Source organism: Sceloporus undulatus, chromosome 1 (assembly GCF_019175285.1).
Source record: "Sceloporus undulatus isolate JIND9_A2432 ecotype Alabama chromosome 1, SceUnd_v1.1, whole genome shotgun sequence".
Classification (NCBI taxonomy): domain Eukaryota; kingdom Metazoa; phylum Chordata; class Lepidosauria; order Squamata; family Phrynosomatidae; genus Sceloporus; species Sceloporus undulatus.
Genome location: NC_056522.1, coordinates 335,984,442 through 336,006,484, shown reverse-complemented (window position 1 = coordinate 336,006,484; position 22,043 = coordinate 335,984,442). Strand labels below are relative to the sequence as shown.

Genomic DNA, 22,043 nt, shown 5'->3' with positions numbered 1-22,043 from the left:
CTCAATTCAACATGTGACATGACTAAATGATTGCAATAGAAAAAAAATATTTTGGAAAACTTCCCAGGACGTATCGGCATGACATCACACATTATTTTCTTTGCACGGCCCTAGAAATCTACCTTTGTTGGCATTGTAAAATAAAAGCATGAAATTCTCATAAAAGAGACAGGATCTTATCTTGCTGTCCCAGCAGTATGTGTAATATGGCTAGGAAGAAACAGAGATAATTTTATTAAATCAGTCTTTCAAAATCTGTAATGAATTGTGTATTTTTACATTATTGCACTAGACTTACAAAAATACATAATATATTACTATCTCATAACGCTAGGAAATATGTCAATTTTCAAATCTTTCCTTTTTCATGGTTAATCTTCAGCACACATCTGTAAGCTTGAGGAGGCTTTCTAAAATGATATTCACAACTTTATTATTGTCCAAGGGAAACAGGCCATCTTGAAAAGATTATACTGTTAATGGAAAAGAATAAAGGAGAGCAGTTGGAATCCAAGTGGCCATGAAATGATTCTTGATAAAGGATACATTTTTTAAAAAATGAATTCGTAAACATTATAAATAATATCTGTTGTACCACCACCAATATGCATAGGAGTGAAACATGCTTATGTACAATAATGTAAACTTTACCAAAATCCCTTTTTTTTTACATTCAATAAAGCAGTAATTAAAGACAACTTTTCACGTTTTGTGTTTTGTTGCTGTTATTTTAAAATGGCAACATAACTTTTGGGGCTGGAGTTACTGAACACAGGTAAGCCACACACACAAATACAGTACAATTTTCTTTCACAGTGGTTTGATTAACTCGGGGCAAAACTCAGGGCATAAGCACCCACTGAAATGAATGTGAAGTCCACAAGAACTCTGCCATGCTTGAGTTGGAGAACGTCCTGGTGGATTCTATCCTTGGATGATTAAAAATATCTGCATAAAATTTCACATTAAATGTAAGTTTCCACTTTGTTGAGATCCTTTTTGTCCATCTTTCATATTAGCTGTGGTGCTATCATGATTTTAGGCTAACCTATGAAAGACTGACTGAGCCATAATCCAAAGAATGAATCATGCTGAAGTGCCATTGAAATCAGCAAGTTGGAACTAAATGTCCAATTATTGGAATTCTTCATAAACACACTCCAACTGAAGGGAGGAGGGGAGAGATTTTCACCAGTTCCTTTTTTTCCTTTTGTTCACCCATTGCTCCTGAAAAGCTGCTCTGGAGGATTGGGAGACCCTCCAGTACAATGTGGGAGGTGGCTTGGGGAGGTTACAGGGAGAAGGAGAAACCAATAAAAAATAATCTCCCCATTCCCTCTGACAGGACTTTCCAGTGGATCTCAATTCCTCCAGAGAACATAAAGAGGCCTTCCATTTGCAGATTCCACCCAATGAGATTACAGATTGGTCACTTTCAGTTCTTTGCTGAAGAACCCAAATTCTCTTTATAAGATGCAGGTGTCCCCACCCAGTGCACAAAACATTCCCAACAAACTGCCAAACCTTGAACCATCTGAGGCAAATGCCACAATCTAGAAAAGAAACAGCAAATAGCTAGGATGTCGCCTTTTAACAACAAAAAAGAAAACAGACAACAGTTGAGTAGTGACCCAGATGAATATTTACATACAGAAAACAAAAGTATTACTGCCTTTGTAATCACAATAAAATACAGGATAAATAACAAGAGTTGTGTATTCATTTGGTTCTATAATTTGTTACTATAAGAAGTAATCTGTTAACCAAAACAACTGTTCACTTGCCCATACATTTAAAGATAGGAAGTACCAGGTAATCAAGAAAAGAATCTCTGTTTGGTCACGGTTTTCAGTTAAAATTGTAGACTTATCTACCAGTTTTCCTTGACTATTTCCCCCCTGCAAAAAAAAAAATCTGAAACAATTGCACGTTTGAGAAGGTCTTGTTGATTTAGAATAAATAGGTGTGGTTTTACCAATCAGTCACACAACAATCCCTCTGAGGGTTGTACGATCTTCCTTATGCAAAACAGTGCAACAATACATTTATCACTTCCTTACATTATTTACACTTATAGAACTGCCATCATCTTTCGCTTTACCCGCCACCCTTTTTTGGAAGCAAACTGTCATAGAGAAAAATGGTTGAAATATCATCAACCCACAATGTCATTCTATAAGAAGAAATTATGGGGAAAGTGAGAAAACAAGAGGCAGGGCTGGGCTGAAATAGTTCTGCCATGCTTCTGATATCAGAGTGCAGAGGCTGCGACTGAGTGACTACCTTCTCTGGCTGTTGGCATGCCCTTGAAAGCCAGTGATGCTGGGATATCACAGTTGTGGGGGGAAAGCGGAGTGCTGCCAGCATGCTGCCAGCCATGACTAGCAACGTAACCAGAAGAAGCAGCGCTGTATGCCATATAAGGGGACACTTGTGCTGTGGTGGGATATGGCGCCATAGTTGGTGTGGAGACAAAGCTTCCGACAGTTGGAAGGCCACTTGGTGTCTGGAAGAGAGGAGGAGGAAAAAACATGAAAATGGTTGCATTTTTCAATCACTTCACTTTTGTTAGCCCGCTGAAACAAATTAATGAAGAGTCGGCAGACACTTTCAAGAACTGATTGATTCTAGTGTGAGGGTTCAAGGACACCTGACTCACTTTCTCAGTGTAGTCTTGGAAGTTCAGGTACATATAAATAATGTATATTGGGGTGAGCAATTGCATAGGTGACAGGGAACAATTTTTCCCATATCCTCCTACTGTCCCAATTTGGCAGAGACAATCCCAATTAATCCTCTGTCATCCCGCTTTTCATCTGCTTTTCACATCCCAGTTTTCCTCTCCTTTTCCCACTTCCCTCTGTTGCCCTCCATTTACTTCAGTTGCTGCAAACTTGAGTTCAGACTGCAAAAGTACTTCACACTCAACTCTTTGCCCACCTCCATTTTATATAATGGCAAGTAGGATGTAGGCAATGGGGTAAGAGAAATTAAATCCAATTAAGGAATTAAGGGAGCCTGTTGGTGCAGTGGTTAAATGATCATACTGCAGCCATGACACTGTGAGTTTGATCACAGAGGGCTCCAGGTTGACTCAGCCTTCTATCCTTTCCTAGGTCGATAAAATGAGTACCCAGTTTCTTGGGAATAATTGGCTTACCAATTGTAAACTGCTTAGAGAGTTCTGAGTTCACTATGAAGAAGAATTGAAATGTTAATGCTATTGCTATTAAATCCAGAAAATGTAATTGTGAGCAACAAATGGACAGCATAAACACAAGCAGCTTAGCATTAGAGGGGATGGTGAAAACCTGTTATCTGACTACAGCTGTTAGAGCCTTGAGCATGCTTGATTAACATAATTCAAAGCTGGCACTTCAACTTTCCAGGACAGGGCGGGAGCAAGCAAAATTCAACACATTAAAGGACCAATGACTCTTGGATATGTTGGGTTGGGTCTGGAGTTTTTATTCTAATGTCAGGAATGTTCTCCAAGTAATGTACCATTCAGAATACCCTTGTTGTTGGCAACATGTTGTGGCAGGAAGGTCTTTGCTGGCTTCTCCCTCCTTCTGCAGTCCTCACTGCAGCCTTTCCTACTAGTCCAGAGGGTCCCCACAACCAGAACTTTGAAAATTTGGTTTTGAAAGACTACAGATCCTCAGATGGCCCAGCCAATATACAGTGGCCTTGCTGAAGGAGATTCTGTAGAATCCAACAAATAAAAAAAAAGTCATGTTCCAAGCTCTGCCTGCAACCCTCCAGGGCAAATTTTTAGAGCCTGGGGAGAGGATGGCAGAGGAAATCAAAGTCACCTCCTTCCTCACTCACCCAGTGTTCCAAAATTTTCCCACTTGTGGTAGAAAGCTTTGGTCCATGACAGGAGTTTGCTGGGTCTGACCCACTGACATGAATAAATTACAAAAACAAAAAACAGTGGTGGCATGCATTCTTGATGTTACCTTTTTCTTTCACCTTGTAACTAGAACAAAGTTTTCATCAAAGGGGGAAAATTCTAAATGGTGTTGTCTCCTGGTTGATTGGGCTTGTAGTGCATTCTTGTCTTTCTGAACTGGATATTTTGTTTTGCTGTTGCTTCATTGTTGGGTTGGGTTGGTCTTGATTATTTCAGAGGGTGGTTTTAATGATCTTTTGTAGTTGTTAATGTCTGCTTTGTTTTGATTTTAAACTTGTATACCACTGGGGGTGCTGTATGTAGTAGAGGATGTGGCTAATAAAAGCCATAAATTTAATTTTTAAAATTAAAACATGTTTAAATGTATTGCAGGGTGGTCATGGTGATAAAGGGAGAGGCACGTATACCACCTTGAACTCATTGGAGAAAAGGCAGGATACAAATGTATAATAAATAAATAAATAAATAAAATTAGATATATTATTAGCACTCCAGCAAAACAGAGGATCATTGGGTTTCATTAAAATTCAACAAATGAAGCAGGAGAACATGTGAAAGATATATTGGTTGTTATAAAAGAATTGAATGGAGGAAAAGAAACATTCTTGCCCTGTCCCTGCATTGACCTGTTTAGACGATGCACAGGTCCAAAACAGGTGGAACACAGGTCCAATCCACACTCCGGGGCAATTCTCCAGAATAAAAAGAGTCCCCATTTATTCTGAATCAGTCCAGACATTCCCCTGGGCATGAGGATTGCATTGCACATGTGAGTGGAGAGAGAGGAACGTGAGTGGAAGGCAAAAGAGGTCAGGATGAGGCCCCCTGAGCTGGGTGAGCCACTGACCCACGGCAGTGTGTGAACAGTGCTGCCAGTATCAACTGTTGTGCAGACAGCTCATCCTCCCCACAGACCCAAGAGGCCCCAGCGATACACCACGTTTTCCCCTTCAGTGCAAACTTGAGCAAAGTGCAGGAAATAGATTATTGGGATTTGGCAGTGGTGATATCAGAACTTTACTGTGGTTGAGCTTCTTTTCTTGAGATGTGATTAGACAATGGGGTTCTGTAAGCGGTTTGAGCAGGATGAGCAAGTTCAATGGGAGTTGCAGGGTTTTAGGACACTAAGAAGCTAAGACTTCAGGGCAGTGACAGGAATGGGAGAAGTCTTGACTTCTAATTTGATCATTTACTTCATTCCGTGAGAATGATAGGCCTAAATATCCTAAAGGCACTAGGTCCCCTCTGATCTTGGAAATGAAGCAGGATCAGCTCTGGTTAATATTTGAATAGGAGACTGCCAATAAATACCAGGTGCTGTAGGTTATATGTCAGAGGAAGGAACTGGCAAAACCACCTCTTGGGAGGTTTCCCTTGCCTAAGAAAACCCTATGAAATTCATGGAGTTGTCATAAGTCAACAGGTGACTTCAAGGCACATACACACACACACACATCTGAGAATGATAAGAGCTGTTACATTTGCTAAAACTAAATGCAGTTACATATTGAGTGTAGAAAAAGTCAGTTTCCACATATTTAGGCCTAACAGTGTTTTTAAAAAATCAACAAAAGTTATTTCTGTGTACTTGTAGGTAACAGATTGTAGCAGTGTGCTGGTAATGGCTGCAACTGATAACCTTCTTCCCATTGCATGAGGTGTTATATACAGCACTTGGAAAAATATCATAAGCCTATTCTTAAAGTGTTGTTGTTGTATGCCTTCAAGTCATTTCTGACTTATCGTGACCCTAAGGCGGCCCTGTCACAGAGTTTTCTTGGCAGAATTTGTTCAGAATTAAAGTATTAAAAATATGTGTATACTCAACACACACGCACCCCCTTCCCCACTCTGTTATACTGGAGGCTTTCTATCAGTAGCAGTTAGCGGCTTCCATGATATAATCTGCACTGTAGAAATAATTCAGTTTGACACAGCTTTAACTGCCATGGGTCAATGCTATGGAATCCTGGGATATGTAGTTTGTTGTGGCACCAAAGTTCTCTGACAGAGAAGGGTATATATCTCACAAAGCTACAAATCCCAGAATTCCATAGCATTGAACTATAGCACTTAAAATGGTGTAAAACTGCATGAATTCTGCAGTGTGGATTAAACCCACGTTAGTGAGGTTTTGAATCTATTTAGGAGTTCTGCCTGAATTTTCAAAGAACTATCTACTGCAGTGGTCCCCAAACTGTGCTCTTTAAGAGATTTTGGACTTCAGCTCCTAGAAGCCTCCGCTATGTTGGCCAATAGTCTGGGATTTTGGGAGCTGAAGTCCAAAATCTCTTAAAGAGCACGGTTTGGGGACCACTGATCTAAGATGTTGAACTCTAACCCCACAGTGGCATGAGCACCTTGATTAGTTCCTTTAACATTCAAACTAAAACCCAAAAGCAGCCCCACTGATGTGGAGGCCACCAGCTGTTATTTCAGACCCACTGGTTCCCAAGTTTAGAGGGCAACAGCAGTTATGACAAAGGAGGCTGGGATGGCCCACTTCCTCTTCTCCAGTGCTGAGTATCCCCCAAATGTTTAACATCTGAGTAGGGAGCTTCACACAACCATTTTCATGGAATTTGTGTAGGAAAGAAGACTTTCTGGTAGATTTTCCCTTCCTTTTAGCATAAAACCTAGTTCACATATTTGAAGAGTGAGGACTTGGAAAAATAAAAATACTAAAAGATACAAACAAACAAAAAAAGCAGAACATGTGAGCAGGGACAAAAATGATCCTGCTTTGAATGTATTTCAGTGAGGACAGAAGGCATTTGCGATGGTTTAAAAAACAGGCCGGCTTTATTTAAATAAAATGTCATTCACTGTGAATTCCTACTGTGCCTCTCCCTTCTTTATACAAACAGACACCTGGACCACCAACTTACACAAACACTCAGAGAATAACAACAACTCTGGGCCCAATCCTGCTGTCATTCTTTCAAAGGAAACAACCGGGAGACAATGAAGTTCTCAAAGCCAATACTATACATGTGTTATGTTTAGATTCAGCTTCATGATGTTGTGTCCAGGTTTAGTCATGCAGAGCCACTGAAATAAGGATCTGAAGTTTTTAGCCAGATATGGCATCCCCAAGTAGACTCTCACTCAGAAAGCTAGTCAAAGTTTGGAAAAGTTATGTTTTGGAGTACAACTCCCAGGAACCAGCGGTCATGTTTATCAGAGGATTCTGAGAGTTAAAGTCCAAAAAGTTTCCAAGCTCTGACTCCAGTTTTAGAAAGACAGAGGATTTTTATTAGTTCCTGCTCCCTTGGTTGTCCCCAGAGCTAGCCCCCCCCCCCCCCCGCTCCCCATTCTGGAAGATGTCCAACTCCCTGGTTCAGATTTTCAAAGAAACAAAGAAACTGCAAGGAATGGGAAACTGACAAAGATCACCTTCCCACCCTTCAGCCAGTGGAACAGCTCAAGACTGAAAGTGTCCTGTGAAAGGTTTTTGGAGGTTTCAAACTGGTGAAAGTGAATTATGACTGGCTTAAATCCCATTGATTTCAGTGGCTAAATTCTTATCATGACTATGCTTAAATCTAGCCTATTGGCTGACATTCTGTTCGTAGGTTACAATGCCATTAAGTCCAACTTTTACCACTGTAACATGCTGTTTTGGTTGTTGCAGAAGTCGGACTTCTGTATGGACCATAAAATGACCCAAATCACCCTCAAACCCACTTTTGTCTGATACAGCCTCCTCCCCCAATCAGTCATTTCTTGGCTGGTGGACAGCAGAGAATCATCTGAATATCTATCTATAGCTGGATGTTCAGCAGCTGGTGTTTTCCAGGTTTTCCCATGGATCCTTCAGTGGTCCCTAAATATGATGTCATTAGTCTGTGTCCAGCTATAGAAACTTACCTGGACACTTTTATTTGCTGATCTCTTATCACTCCCCCCTGCTGTCCACCAGCTGAGAAGAGTTTGGGAGTTTAGATGGGAGACTTATGCAGTACAATATGTCTCCTGATCCAGGATCCTGACCTTCTTTTTAAAGAAGAAGAAGAAGAAGAAGAAGGGCAATCTACAGATATGGATCATCCAGCACTTGTCATTTAGTGTGTAAATGACTCTTGTCACTTACATACTAAATATTATTAAATAAAATATTAAATACTAAATTAAATATTATTAATGGCCTGAGACACACCGGCCAAACTAGGGTTCCAGAGCGTGCGGCAACCACACGCTCTGGAACCCTAGTCCATACGGGCGGCGGCATCATGGCGGCATCCTGTCCACATGGGCGCCGCCATGATGATACCGCTACCATGCAGCGTCTCCACATCGCTGCATTTTGTGTACATCATGAGTGTGCAACACACCATGAAAAGAACCCGGAAGAACTGGGTTCTTTTTACTATGGAGGGACACTGCGTGGTTTGGCAGCTGTGGCATCCTTCCACAGTTAAAATGGGCAACTGCAGCCCGCCGTTTCGGGGCAGTCTGTACTGCCCCAATATTATTAATGTTAAATCTTAAATTAAATAATAGCTTTATTCCATTTCCAGGATTTCAGAGTGGATTATTCAGGTTTATCTTATTTTCTCCTCAGAGGGGTGTCTGTTGATATAATTAACTTCATTTATCCCATTAGGCAGGCACTTCAGTGAGACACTGATTTTCTTGAGATGCTCTTAGACCCCAGGCAATGTAGACGCCATACAGGAATATGCAGGGCACATCATAACACAGTTTGGATCAAGAGGAAGTGGAGGTTGTCCTACAGTAAGGTCACACAGCCAGTATGATTTCTCATGTCAGTGTGGCCATGCTTTGAATGAGATACAATGATGTAAAGTTGCACACATTGCAGCAAGGCCATACTCATTCCTTCATAGTGGTTATTCAGTGGGCATTAGCCCTGTTACAGTCTCAGTGTCTACAGTCAATAATGTAGGGAGTCCAAATGCATCTGAACTGGACTGGTGATATGCTAAGAACTCACCTAATGAGCTTTTAGTGAGAAAACACATTAGAACATGGATTTCTCCAAAACTTGGGGAAGTTAATTATTTGGGTTAGATCTCTTAGAATTTACCTAGATAGCCATCAACCATAGTATACAACAACAAGGTTTTTTGTCCTATTTTGGGGAGCTCTAAAATTATTATCAGCCTTGTAGCCAAGGGAAAGGAGGTAGGGATGTTGCAGTTCCAAAATATCTAGAGGGCTACTATTGCCCAGCCCTGATCCAACTACTACAATGAAGCCTTCAACTCAGAGGGAGTGTCTTTTGCTATACATGAGGAACTGAATAAAGCCACCAGGCCCCATTCAGCATGTCTTTAAAAATGCCCTTGAGCATCATTTGTTATGTGGCATACATTAAAGCTTTTAGAAATACACACATCGATATGTTATTACCAAGGAGAGGCAAAATGAGAGCATTGACTACCAAATAATAATTTTGCCCCCCATGAAATTTTACTTCAGACCTCAAATTTCTAGAATTGCAAGGAATGAGGCACTGAAAATCATTCTCATCTACAACTTTAATGTCTGCTGTGTTCACACTCCCTTGGTTACTTTGCTTGTCCTTTTTCTTTGGATGCCTAAATTCTATACCTAAATGTTCAACCGAAGTTTGAAATTACTGTAATGCTAAAAAGTGGTGCCTGAAGGAAAAGTTTGTGAAAGGCAGAATTCTTATTTGGGGGTTATTTCCCTCATTCCCTCCCATAGCTCTACAGCTTCTACACCATCTTACTGTGCCCCAAATGAAATAATATTAGACCCTTCTGTGACAATAACTTTACTACCATCTGATGCATGAAATATTCATGGATGTCACTCTAGCACACATCCCTTGTGAACTTTGTGAACCTTGTGAACAAAGATAGAAAGTGGAAGACAGCATTTGTTTTAAAAAGCATATGTACAATGGGCCCTTGGTATCTGCTGGGATTTGGTTCCAGTTATCCCCCTGTGGATTTCTAAATCAGTGGATACTCAAGATCCATTATATATAATGGCCCTTTGTATGTATTTCTCTACATATTGATTCTACAGACTAACACGGTTATATCTTTGAATTCTATACAATGGTATAGTTAAATGGTGTGCCTTATGTAAAATAGCAAAATCAAGGGTTGCTTTTTGGATTTATTTATTTATTTATTTATTTATTTATTTATTTATTTATTTTTGGGTGGGGGATATTTTCAAGCCATGTATGGCTGAATCTGGATTCACAAGCAATGTAGCTCATCCTGATCAAAAATATTTTTTTAAAAAACCAAATTTAAAATCTGATTCAGATATGAAAATAGTTGTGCTCTACAGACATTAAGCTAAATCCAGTTGTTACTCCCAGATTACTCCCAGATTACACCCATATAGACATACTGTATAAGATTTCTGAAAGTTTAAATTTTCTCTATCTCTTTTCTCTATTGCGTCATGCAGGCCTAAATACTGACACAAAAGAAATACAGGGTCTCAAAAAGAAAACATGGGGAAAACTACACAAAGTATCAAATATAATATAAAATTTAAAAATGAACAAAAAGTAATGAAAGAACATACATAGAGCAACTACTAATTATATAATGAACTAAATTACACAATCCACAACATATCAAGAAAGTAACTGACAATTATGTAATCATATACAGGAAAAAACAGTGTTTTGCAAAATTGATTTTACTGACAAATAGTACCTAAAGTACTAGTACTTGACTCTGTGTTTAAAGTGATAAATAGAAGTCCATGAAACAGCAACTTCAAGTCTTGTATCCTGGAGTAAACACTATTTCACTTCCTCCAGTGTCAAGCTGTAGTAGTGGAATAATAAAGATACCAACTTCACAGATTATTGTGTCTATCACAACTTCCAGTTATCCTGGAGTAAACACTATTTCATTTCCTCAGATGTCAAGCTTGAATAAACTTCCATAACATATCTCCTTGAGTAGTTTCAATAGGAAGCTTTATGAGCTTGCATAAAGAATAATAACATATATTGAAAACCAGTGGTAGCTTACAACTACTTCCAAAGCTCTGGAGTCATTTTGAAAATATCTTCCTTGATAAAAGCAAGTCAGTCAAGTACTAGTATTGTAAATTCATTATATAATTAGTAGTTACTCTGTGTATGTTCTTTAGTGACTTTTTGTTCATTTTTATATCTTGTATCTTGTATTGTTTTCAGTGTGGTTGTTAAGCATCCTTGAACTTCATCTTGGGAGAAAGTCAAGATATAAATTAAAATAAATAAATAAATAAAATTAAAGCACTTATTTCAATTTAAAAAATAAAAAGGAAACCAAAACTAGACATTGCAGTATACACTATCTTACTTAAAAGTCTTCCTTGCATAGGTTTCATAAATAATTTGGGGGCAGTAAATACATGAACATTTTGTCTTAAACATTTTATTCATCATTCTAAAAGAATGCACTCTATATTGTATTTTCCCATCCCCATCCCTCCCACTTTTCAATTTTCCCATTTTTTTCCAGGCCTTCACATCTCTAGACCCATTGAACCAATAGAATTTACATCAATGTATGTAAATACAGCAATCGATTCAGTGTGTCTATTCTTGTTGGTACTAACAATTGGAAGAGCCTATGTGGTGTAGTGGTTTGAGCCACTGAATGGCTAGTCCATTTAAATCCACTGGGTGACCCTGGGCAAGTCATATTCTCTCAGCCTCAAAGGATGACAATGACAAATCCACACTGAACAAAACTTGCCAAGAAAACCCTGCCTTAGGGTCACCATAAGTTAGAAACAACTTGAAGGCACACAATACCAACAACTACTAACAACTGGATTGAGGTTTTAGAAGCAAGTTCCACTGGTCTGACTGCTTTTACTGCCATGTAAGTGTAGAAAGAATTGCAACCACATACTACTGAGGGCAAGGAGAGGGAATTGCTTGTAATTTAAAGTATATGAGTTAACAAATGAAAACTGAGTCACATTTGTTAATCTGGCACTTCTTACAAGAACTACATTCACTTAAGGATGAAATGGAGGGGATTAAATTCCAGGGCCCTGTATATATTGGGCCAATAATTTATCCAGTGCTTTTCAGTTGAAGGAAATGAATACCAAAATGCAAAATCAGGGGTTGGGAGACCCTGTGGTGTTTATGGGTTTGCAAAGAACTTAGAAGTCTTTTCTTAAGTGCTGCGTTTTGAGAAACATTTTTTTAAGTTCTGTAAATATTACTACCATAATTGAAGCCATTGTTTATAAAAGGAAATTTAATTATTTTAGAAGTGCTTGAAGCGGAATGTAACCTATGTTCATTTTTATTTTATTTTTTTGCTCAGTATCTAAGAGGGAAAAACCACAGGGGAGACGTTTTGAATTGTTTCAACAGCTCAGAATTAATGTTTTGCAAGGGTCAGAGGGGAGCTGGAACCTCAGAAGAACTAAGTCTAATCCCCATGTCTTTTCCACAGTGTATATGTTTAGCAAAATGTATTTTTACACTTCTATTTCAATTGACACAAGATTTACAGGCCAAAAGGCCACCTTTGGAAGTTACCCTTCAGTTACACCAATTTAATCAAAATGGGGTAGAATGAGGAAATCAAGCTAGTACTGTAATAGGATTAAAATGGGTTAAGATCTCCAGTCATAAGTGTAGTGCTGGAGAGGCTGGAGGAATTGCTACATACCTGCTAGAGAGCTGACATAGCAGCTTCATTTTGACACCAAGGCATGTAAATTTAAAGTCCCTGTTTGGGTGGGTTGCTTCAGAATCACACCACTGGCCCTATTTCACCCACACCCACCCCATTATGCACATTCAGTCTACTGTCAAAAAAAGCAAACACTTTTATTGTTACAACACTATCACTGTACTTGGCACTTTGCAAAGAGAAGGTAAGACAGATTGCTACCATAAAAACATACCACAAATAGACGCAGAAGAATTAGAGGTAGAGTGAGGAAAGAATATGGAAATATGTCAACTGTAGTTCAGGTCCTTGGAAGCTAAGCAGGTTAGCCCTGGTTAGTATTTGGATGGGAGGCCAACATTGGATAACAGGTGCTATAGGCTACATTTCAGAGGAAGGAACTCGCAAAGCTGCCTATGTAAACTATGAAATTGATGTGGGTCACCATAAGTTGACAGGCAACTTGAAGACTATACAGTATGATATATATTGTGACTTGCCTTAACATAAAAGGAAGCCACACCGCCACATATGGCAACTTCCCAGGCACTATGCATGTGATGGTGAACTTCCACTCAGCATTCCTGTCAATAGCACACATACCTAAAGGATGGAGCATATGTGCATACTGCCAGAAGTCAGAAAATTACTTTTGACAGTAATTTTTTTCCATTATTTATTATAGTGCTTGGGAAATTATTTACTTCTGTTGCTTATTACAATGTGAAAGAACTATTCATTGTGTTAATCATTACCTTTATGTTTGTTTTTAATTCCTTTTGGGAAGTGAGAGGATTTAGATTTGATAAGTGCATAAAACGTGGGGGGAAATCATACCAATTGCCTAAAAATGCTCTTTCAAAAGTATGTAAAGAGTATTATTTGTTACATCAATAAAGTCCTGCCATGTCTGCTTGCACTACTCTATGAATGCAACTTCACTGTGTTTCCATTATGAACAAACAAAGAAATAACTCATTGCTAGTGCCTGCATTTACTTGTAATTTCTTACTTTTGAGATCTGCCTAAAAACAATATTTTAGTTCTTCACGTGAGCCAGAAATCCATGTTATTGAATTTCTGGCCTGCATAGAGATATACTGATACATATGTACATAGATCTCTTTTTTTGCAGACAATGTAAGGGAATGACAAGGCTATGCAACACGATCACTCTCCTCATACTGAAGTAAGTCACTATTTGCATACCTATATAGGACTTAAGATATAATTTAAGCAGAATATTTTTCCCCACTATAAACCTCCAGCTCCATTCCTGGCCTCACAAACATCTGAATATACATTATACCACTGAAGTCATTACAAAAGAAATTCATCAATGTACTTGTCTTACATTGTACAGTAGGAACAGCTTATTCAACGGGTAAGGGTGACCATGGGCACGTCTGAGCCTGAGAGAATGGCAATGGCAAACCACCTCTGAATAAATGTGCCAAGAAAACCTTGTGATAGATTTACCTTATGACTACCATAAATAAAAACCCTTGGTTCTGTGTATGACACATCTGGGAAATGGTTTGGTTCCAAATGGAACTTGTATCAAAAAGCTTGCCTCAGTTTGCCGAACCTGTCATGTACACTTTTGACTTTTCACTTAGTGGTATGGAATACATACAAAGCTCCCTAATACCAGATCAAATTATTTGCTTCCACTGAAGTGTTGATCTGTGTGGACTAGCAGGAATTTTGTACAACCTCAAGCACTGGCCTTTCCCATGGCCTACTACCTACATGAGCATGTCTGTCTTAGTATCAACAAGGCAAGTCCAGGAAAACATAAACACATAATAACTTTTGTACTAAGTTACAGATAATACTTTGGAACTTCGCATAATTGTGGGTTTCATGTAGGTTTTGGCGAAGAGAAGAGGACAATACCGTAGAATATGTCTTTCATGACAATAGACAATAACCTGGACCTTGGTCTCTACAAGCCCTAGCACAGCCATATCATACTATAAGCATTTATACCATGCAGACAACAAAGAAGACAGAAAGTCAATCTGAGATAAATTGGCGAACAAAATTCAACCTGTGATTATGTTTCTGGAAATTCCCAATAATATATAAATTTTGTTTTACTCAGATGAATCTACTGCTGAACAACATGGCTTGCTGTTCTTGGAAACTTTATATGTAAGTCAAGCTACCATTTCATTTGTTAATGCAGTCATTTGTTAATGTCAAAATTAATGTCAAACTGGGAATCCCCAGGCTCAAAGTTCAGCTTAGTCATAAGCTTTCCTAGTGGCCTTAAATAGATCCCAACGGGGGTCAAATAAAATACTTAATTTACAGGATGGTTGCACAAAATAGCCACAATTGATAAATTATATCTGATTATGTCTCTGTTATATCTTTATGTCTAAGGTGGGCAAATCCTGAAGGTCACCCACTCAACATTTTTCCTCTCACAAGTCTCTGTGGCCCACATACCCCCACTCTACCATCCCCAAATAAAAGTCAGTCCTAGAAAAGAAAATCGGAAGTATCTAAGGGATAAGCTTTGCCCTCTAAAGACAATTTCCTCATGGTCTTTTTAACAAACAGGAAGTTATCATCCCAAGGTGAGTTGCATTTACAGAAGCTTCCAGGAGTTAGTTTGCCATTTGCTGGACAGATGGGTGGGTTTTGGGGAGTAGAAAAGGTCTGTGGCACCCTCATGGCCACATGCCATCCATAGGTCACAATTTACCCACCCCCTGTTTGTACTCTACCCTAATCCGGCTACTATGGATTGGATTTGGGTAAATCTGCAGAATTCAGTTCCTCTCACATTCTAATTATTCTAAAGTCAAATTCTTTCTCTTCTGAATGGGAAAAAAGTTATAAATAGTGATAAACTCATTAAAAAACATACCAATACTGTACCAAGTACATTTCTATATTGCTTATCAGTGAACTAGCACTCCCTAAGCAGTTTACAATGGAGAATATCACACAGGAGGCTTACCATGAGTAACTTGCCATGAAATTGTCTGAAATCGTGAAAAAGGCACAATCAGGGTTCACACTCCTGTGAGCTTCTCCCATCAGCAAATTGTCATGGACGCATCGGTGCTCGCTTGTCTCATGAGTAAAGTGTCCTTGGAGCCTCCTGCCAAATGGCAGCTCCAAGGACACTTTACTCATGGGACAAGTGAGCACCGACACCTCCATGACAATTTGCTGATGGGAGAAGCTCACGGGAGTGTGAACCCCAATCGCACCTTTTTCATGATTTCGGACAATTTCATGGCTATTTACCCATGGTAAACCTCCCATGTGGTGTTCTTCAGTATGTAAGCCAAATGCACCCAACAAGCTGGGTGCTCATTTTAGCGATCTACAAAAGGATGGAAGGCTGAGCGGATCTTGGAGCCTTCTCTAGGATTGAACTTACACCGTTGTGGCTGCAGTACAAGAATTTAATCACTGTGCCACTAGGGCTCTTTACAAATACCACGCCATAGTATTTTTAATTTCTATGTATGATTGTGAAAGCAAGGCAATGAAGACAGCTTAGAGGAAGACACTCATTTGAATGTGGTACTGGAGGAGAGTTCTGTGGATTCTATGGATCACTAAAAAGACACATAAATGAGTCCTAGAGCAAATCAGGCATGAACTCTCACTAGAAGCCAAGATTATTAAACTGTGGCTGTCATATTTTGGACCCATCATGAGAGGATGTGACTCACTGGTAAAGATGATAAGGCTAGGTGAATTGAAAGACATTAGGAAAACAAAACCGCACCACAGGTGGATTGATTCAACCAAGGAAGCCACAACCCCAAGTTTTCAAGACCTGAGCAGAATAGTTGATCATCTGGGTTTTTGGAAGTCTCTCATTCATAGCGTTGGAAAGAGTCAACTTCATAGCAAATAACTACAATAATTCGTAATCATACTCCAGCTAGAGTGAAAGACTTAAATTCCATTGGTTTAAATCAAAGAGATTTAAGCATGTGGCCAATTCTCTCTCATTCTTCTCCTGAAAATAATGAGACATTGTTTACCTTTGGTTTGATTGTATTTATTGAGAGTTAATGCTGCAATGGCCAAATAAATCCAAACTAGAGGGAAGTACAATAACATCCCACATCCACAAAACAGTCATACCTTTCTTGGGCCAACCAAAATGCAAATTATGCATGTTGCAAGCTCTGAAAGCCCCACTGGCTTGTTTGTCAGGCAAAAGTGTTAAAAATCATACAGGAGAAAGGGAAAAAATGATGATGTTAGTCATAGGCATGCATTTTGTCAAGATGTTGTGGTTGTTGCCCTCAGTTCAGATGGTATAGAGGGGTACTCTTTCTGGCCATATCGGTACTGGGAGTAGTCTAGGAAATAAACTTTGAAGACAAAAGGCTGCTGCTTTTAATTTAAATTGAGTTGGAACTTAAAGTTTTATTTTCTGGACTTTTTCAATCTCCCATTTCTGGAGTTTCAAAAGACTGCAACATGTACATTGTGCATTTTGGTTGGTTCAATGGAGGCATCACTATTTTTAAGGATTTTGGATATTATTCTACTTTGCTATATGGCCAACATAGCTACCCCTGGATATGTAAACTAGAGGGAGGGAATGAAGTGGCAGAGCATCTGCCATCCAATGAGCAGTAATGGTAATGGGGAAATCAACTTTTTCTTCTGTTTACTGAAGTTTTATTTCCATTCTCTCCCTCTTTCACTCTAGCTGGAAGAAAAAGACCTACACCATATTGAGTGTGATCTTGTGACTTTAGAGGGGAAGGAACTGGTTTTGGATCAAGTAGATTCAAGGATGCCTTTTTTGTTCAAGACTGTCTGTCCTTGGAATATCCTGGAGAGTTCCTCAGCTAAACTGGTACTCCAAAACAGATATGCCCCCTGTACTCATGAAGCTCTCCCTCTTTGACAGAGCCACCCAATGCTAACTCCCTCTCTAGGTAGCAAATCTGGGGATTAAGATTGTAACCCAGTTCTTTAAATCCATATGGTTTGTGTAGCACTCCATAGATTTTTTTAGATTGTAAGCCTGAGGGCAGGGAACCGTCCAATTAATAAGATTGTATGTACAGCGCTGTGTAAATTTACAGTGCTTTCTAAATAAAGGTTAATAATAATAATAATAATAGATGCCAAAACTGTCACCCTCTTCTATACTGACCTGTTTTCCCCACTGAAATCTGCACCTCATGCTGTTCTCTAGTTCCTGTTATATTCAGAAATTCTAACAGTGACTGGAAATGGGGGTAAATCTGCAGGGGCATCCCAGATGTGGAATGTTCCCCCCAGGTGCCCTCATTATTATCTTTAAGACACCAGACTGAGGTTAACTTTGTTTGCCTAAGCTGTTAGCACCAATTAATAACTCTTTAGAGAAACAGCAATCATTGAGATGAGCTGCTGCTGTTTATATTAACTGCACAATTGGTTTTAATGTTACTAATCTGGAGAGCCACACTGCTTCCAGGATTTTACAGTGGAAAGGCAGAATATATTTTGTAAAATAAATTCACACGTACACATGCTGCTCCTGGCCCACATCCCTGCCTCTCCACTAAGGCTCATATGACCAGGCTGTAAGATGCAAGAAACCTCATGATTTCCAAGGCACGGTTATTCTCTGAACAAGAGCTGCATGCAGTGAACTTGTGTAGCATAAGTTTTGCAGTGGAAAAAACATTCAACATTCTGTCCTCAGCCTTAGCTTTCAGGACTTTATTTATTTATTTATTTATTTATTTATTTATTTATTTTACCATTCCTCCACAAACAGATAACTTCCAGGCTGGTCATTTGAAACCTACTGCTCAGCAAAATTTAAAGATGTGTGCCCAACAGATTCAATGCCATATTTGCAAAACAGTCATTAAAACTGTATGTTTACATAACTGAGGAGCATGGCAGCATGCCTGCATATTTGTAATTCTGACAGAAAATGAAGACATTAACTTAAACCCTCTAACCTATTTCTTGAAAATACAGCCTCATGGGATCTCAAGAAATTTTATTTCTGAATGAGGGCTGAAATGCTGGTCATGTATGTGTAATATTAAAGAGGTAATGTAATAGGAAGTTAATGTGAGCCAAGTGTAAATACACAGGATGTGAGTATGCTACATCACTTCTCTTTATTGGATGGTAAACATGATTTATATAATCAAACCAATGTATGCAGACCCAAGAGAAGACTTAACACATTACCCACTATCATCAGCTTACATATGATGGAAACCTTATTCATAGATGTGGTGTTTAGTAAAGATGCAATTAACACAGCTATATTTTTTAAGGCTGTGATCCTATGCACACTTATCTGGAAGTAGGTCCCAAAAAAACTCACTTGGACTCACTTTTGAGTAGACATGCATAAGATCACACTGCCTCATTACTTGGCAGTCAGCTCTTTACACATTTCCACAGGAGGAGGTCCTACTGATTTAAAAACTGAATTTCCCCCCCCCCCCCAAAAAAAAGTTGCATCAGCATGCTAGACAGAATTCTACAGTCTTCTCCCACTATTGATTTTGGACAAGGTGGCAGAGAGTACAAACATTTATGCAGCTAAATGGTCAATTAAAAGAGACTGAGCTACTTTTCTAAGCAAACTCATTTTCTTTGCCTCAGAACATGCATGCACACGTGTAAAGAAAAATGAGAATACAATTCTTAACACCACTTATTTGCAGCATCTAGAAAAAGTGGCATGAAAACAGCAATATTAGGAGGTAAAGGGAGATTTGGCCTTTATATGCTAAAGCTCTTCATGCAATGCATGCTTTGAAAGTTGTAAAAAGTCTCATTAGGCTATCCAGAAAGAATTAGTGCCATCAAGGTGGGACTTGGGGGCAAAAGCATAAAATCCCTCACCGAATAAATGATGAAATACGTTATCTAAAGAATAATCTCTGCCAACATCATATTAAGTCCATAGTCTAAAATTGTTGTTGTTGTTGTTGTTGTGTGCCTTCAAGTCATTTATGACTTATGGTGACCCTATCATGGGATTTTCTTGGCAAGTTTCTTCAGAGGGGGGTTGCCATTGCCATCCTCTGAGGCTGAGAGAGTGTGACTTGCCCAAGGGCACTCCAGTGGATATACATGGCTGAACTGAGATTCAAACCTTGATCTGCACCCATAGCCCATCGTTCAAATCACTACATCATGCTGGCTCTTTAAAATTACTCCACATTATAAAGGAAAGGGTGGAAATTTTAGCAGCACCTTTGAGATTTGGTATGAACTTTCATAGATTTAAATCAATTTCTTGAGATGAGCTGTGAAATTAATCCCTTGGCATTTAAGTGCAGATAAACAGTGCCTTCACTGTGCCACATACATGACCTAGAATTTAGGAGTTGGCATCCAGTTATAACAGCAGAGCACTATTGCTGTTGTGTAACAGGCCCACATTTTGAGCTGTTAAGATTTGCTTCTGTAAATAATACAAATGTATGTGTGACATACATAAGCAGTGGCTTAGTGGTTAAGACACCAGTTCTGACGATCATAATGTCAGAAAGTTGTCAGTTTGAGGCCCAAGTGCCGCATGACAGAGTGAGCTCCTGTTACTAATCCCAGCTTCTGCTGACCTAGCAGTTTGAAAGCATGCAAATGCAAGTAGATATAGGTACCAGTTTGGTGGGAAGGTAACAGCATTCCATGCAGTCATGCTAGCCACATGATCACAGAGTCATCTTCAGACAATGCTGACTCTTTGGAGATGAGCACCACCCCCTACAGTCAGTTGTGACTAGACATTCCTATCAAGTGAAAATCTTTACCTTTGCCTTCATGTGTGACATACTAATTACTGTCTTCCAGCAGACAAGAAGCTTGTTCAAAATGAGATAATATGCAGAATATAAAAGCTAGTAGAAAGAGAACTGATATTTCAAGAGAAAAGAATAGAATAATTTGAGAGAGGCATCACTTCCCATGGCATACAAATCTTTATTTATTTGAGCCATTCTCAGTTCTAGGATAGTGGGATTTGCAGGGTTTTGATCAATATCCAGCTAATATGAAAACCTGCTACCATCAAATAAGGCAAATATCTCATCTTGGGAAAATTAATCTTTGACCTGAGGGATCCTGGGAGGTGTAGTCCAAATAATAACATTTCCAAACTCTGATAACCATATACGTGTCATAATGATCCAACAGATAACCAATGCAAAGCTTGTTTCCCAAAGTTAAGAAAGAGATGTCTGTACAGATTATGAATAGCTTTCCTTTTTCAAACCAATAACAGTTTTCAGGAAAACAATATTGTAGTCTTCAGCCCAGGTGAGAGCATCTCTTCAGGAATGAGAAGAATATGAAGTAACACTGCAAGTTCTCCATCATTCAAGCACCACAAAGACAAATGGTACAGACTTGATTATCTAAGAAACTGCCTTCTTCCGTATAGACTACTTATGGCTATCCATTCTCCTACCATACCATGCCTTTGTGCATACTCTCCAACTGTTCCAGTTTCATAGGAACAGTCACGATTAATCTTCTGTTGTCGTATTTTCTCATATGTTTTTAAAATATCCCTGTTTCTCTCTCCTCTTTCTACTTTTCTCCTTTGTTGTCAGCTTATTTCAGTTGCTGTGAGCTGAGTTCAAAGTGGAAAAAAATAGTTTCCACTCAAGTTATTTCCTGCCTGTCTCAGTAGGTGCATTTGGGTTGTTGTTTTTCATGTGTATTGCACAGTTCCAGGGCTTCTCTCCTTAAAATAGTAGTTTTGTGTGGTTTTCCTCATCAATAATTTTTGTTCTCTTGTTGACTAGCCACACCTTTTTGACCACACTCTGATGTTGCTCAGCCACATGCTCCAGTTTTACCTATTAAATGTTGGAGGGTATAGTATAAACTAATGCTGACTTGGTCATTGTGCAGAGGAGAATCTTCTCCTCTGTGGCACCCACCAAGTGGAACAATTTCCTCTCTGACATCAGATGAGCTCCTCACATGGAGTTTTTCCACCGACAACCTGAGACACATTTATTTGCCAAGGTATTTTCCCAGGCTAACTACCCCTGACTATTTTACCAATTTTAAATTGTTTTTAGACTGTTTAATTATTGCATTGGATGGTTTAATTGTATTTGTTATGGTTATATTTTGTAAATTGTTTGGAGTTTTTCCCTTCCTAAAGCGGAAAAGCATAATAAATATATAATAAATAAATAAATAGCTGTTTCTTATAATAGAGGGTTTTTTTAAAAAAATCTTCAAATATCAAGGCGTACATTGACTAGAACCAAATATCAGCAGAGGTCTTCTTAAGACAGGCATGAAAAATCATGGAAAGTCCCAGGCTTCTTCTGAGAGTACAAAACTCTGTTTTGTAACTGACTGATATTTTGTTTTGTTTTACTTTAAATAAGGTAGAGCCACATAAAACCATTGGTTAGAAAGTCCTCTCATCATCTGAAGGACTTCTATTTCCAAAACTAGTCTGTTTAAATTATGAAGATTATCTTCAAGGGGATTCTTGC

The 22,043-nt window shown here is 38.9% G+C and overlaps 1 protein-coding gene across 2 annotated transcripts in view; it reads right to left on the bottom strand.

Moving 5' to 3' along the window:
• Window positions 1-322: 322 nt before the first annotated feature.
• PAX9 (paired box 9) overlaps window positions 323-22,043 on the bottom strand; it is a 54,710-nt gene continuing 32,989 nt past the window's right edge. The window contains exons 4-5 of one of the 2 annotated variants that reach the window (XM_042438239.1): window positions 2,284-2,506; window positions 323-473 (exon numbers count right to left, since the gene is read on the bottom strand). In XM_042438239.1, coding sequence (XP_042294173.1) covers window positions 469-473; window positions 2,284-2,506 — 228 coding nt within the window. In that variant the 3' untranslated portion in view covers window positions 323-468. Of the gene's footprint in view, window positions 474-1,295; window positions 2,507-22,043 lie in introns of those variants that run through there. The other variant, XM_042438230.1, reaches the window with a different exon arrangement.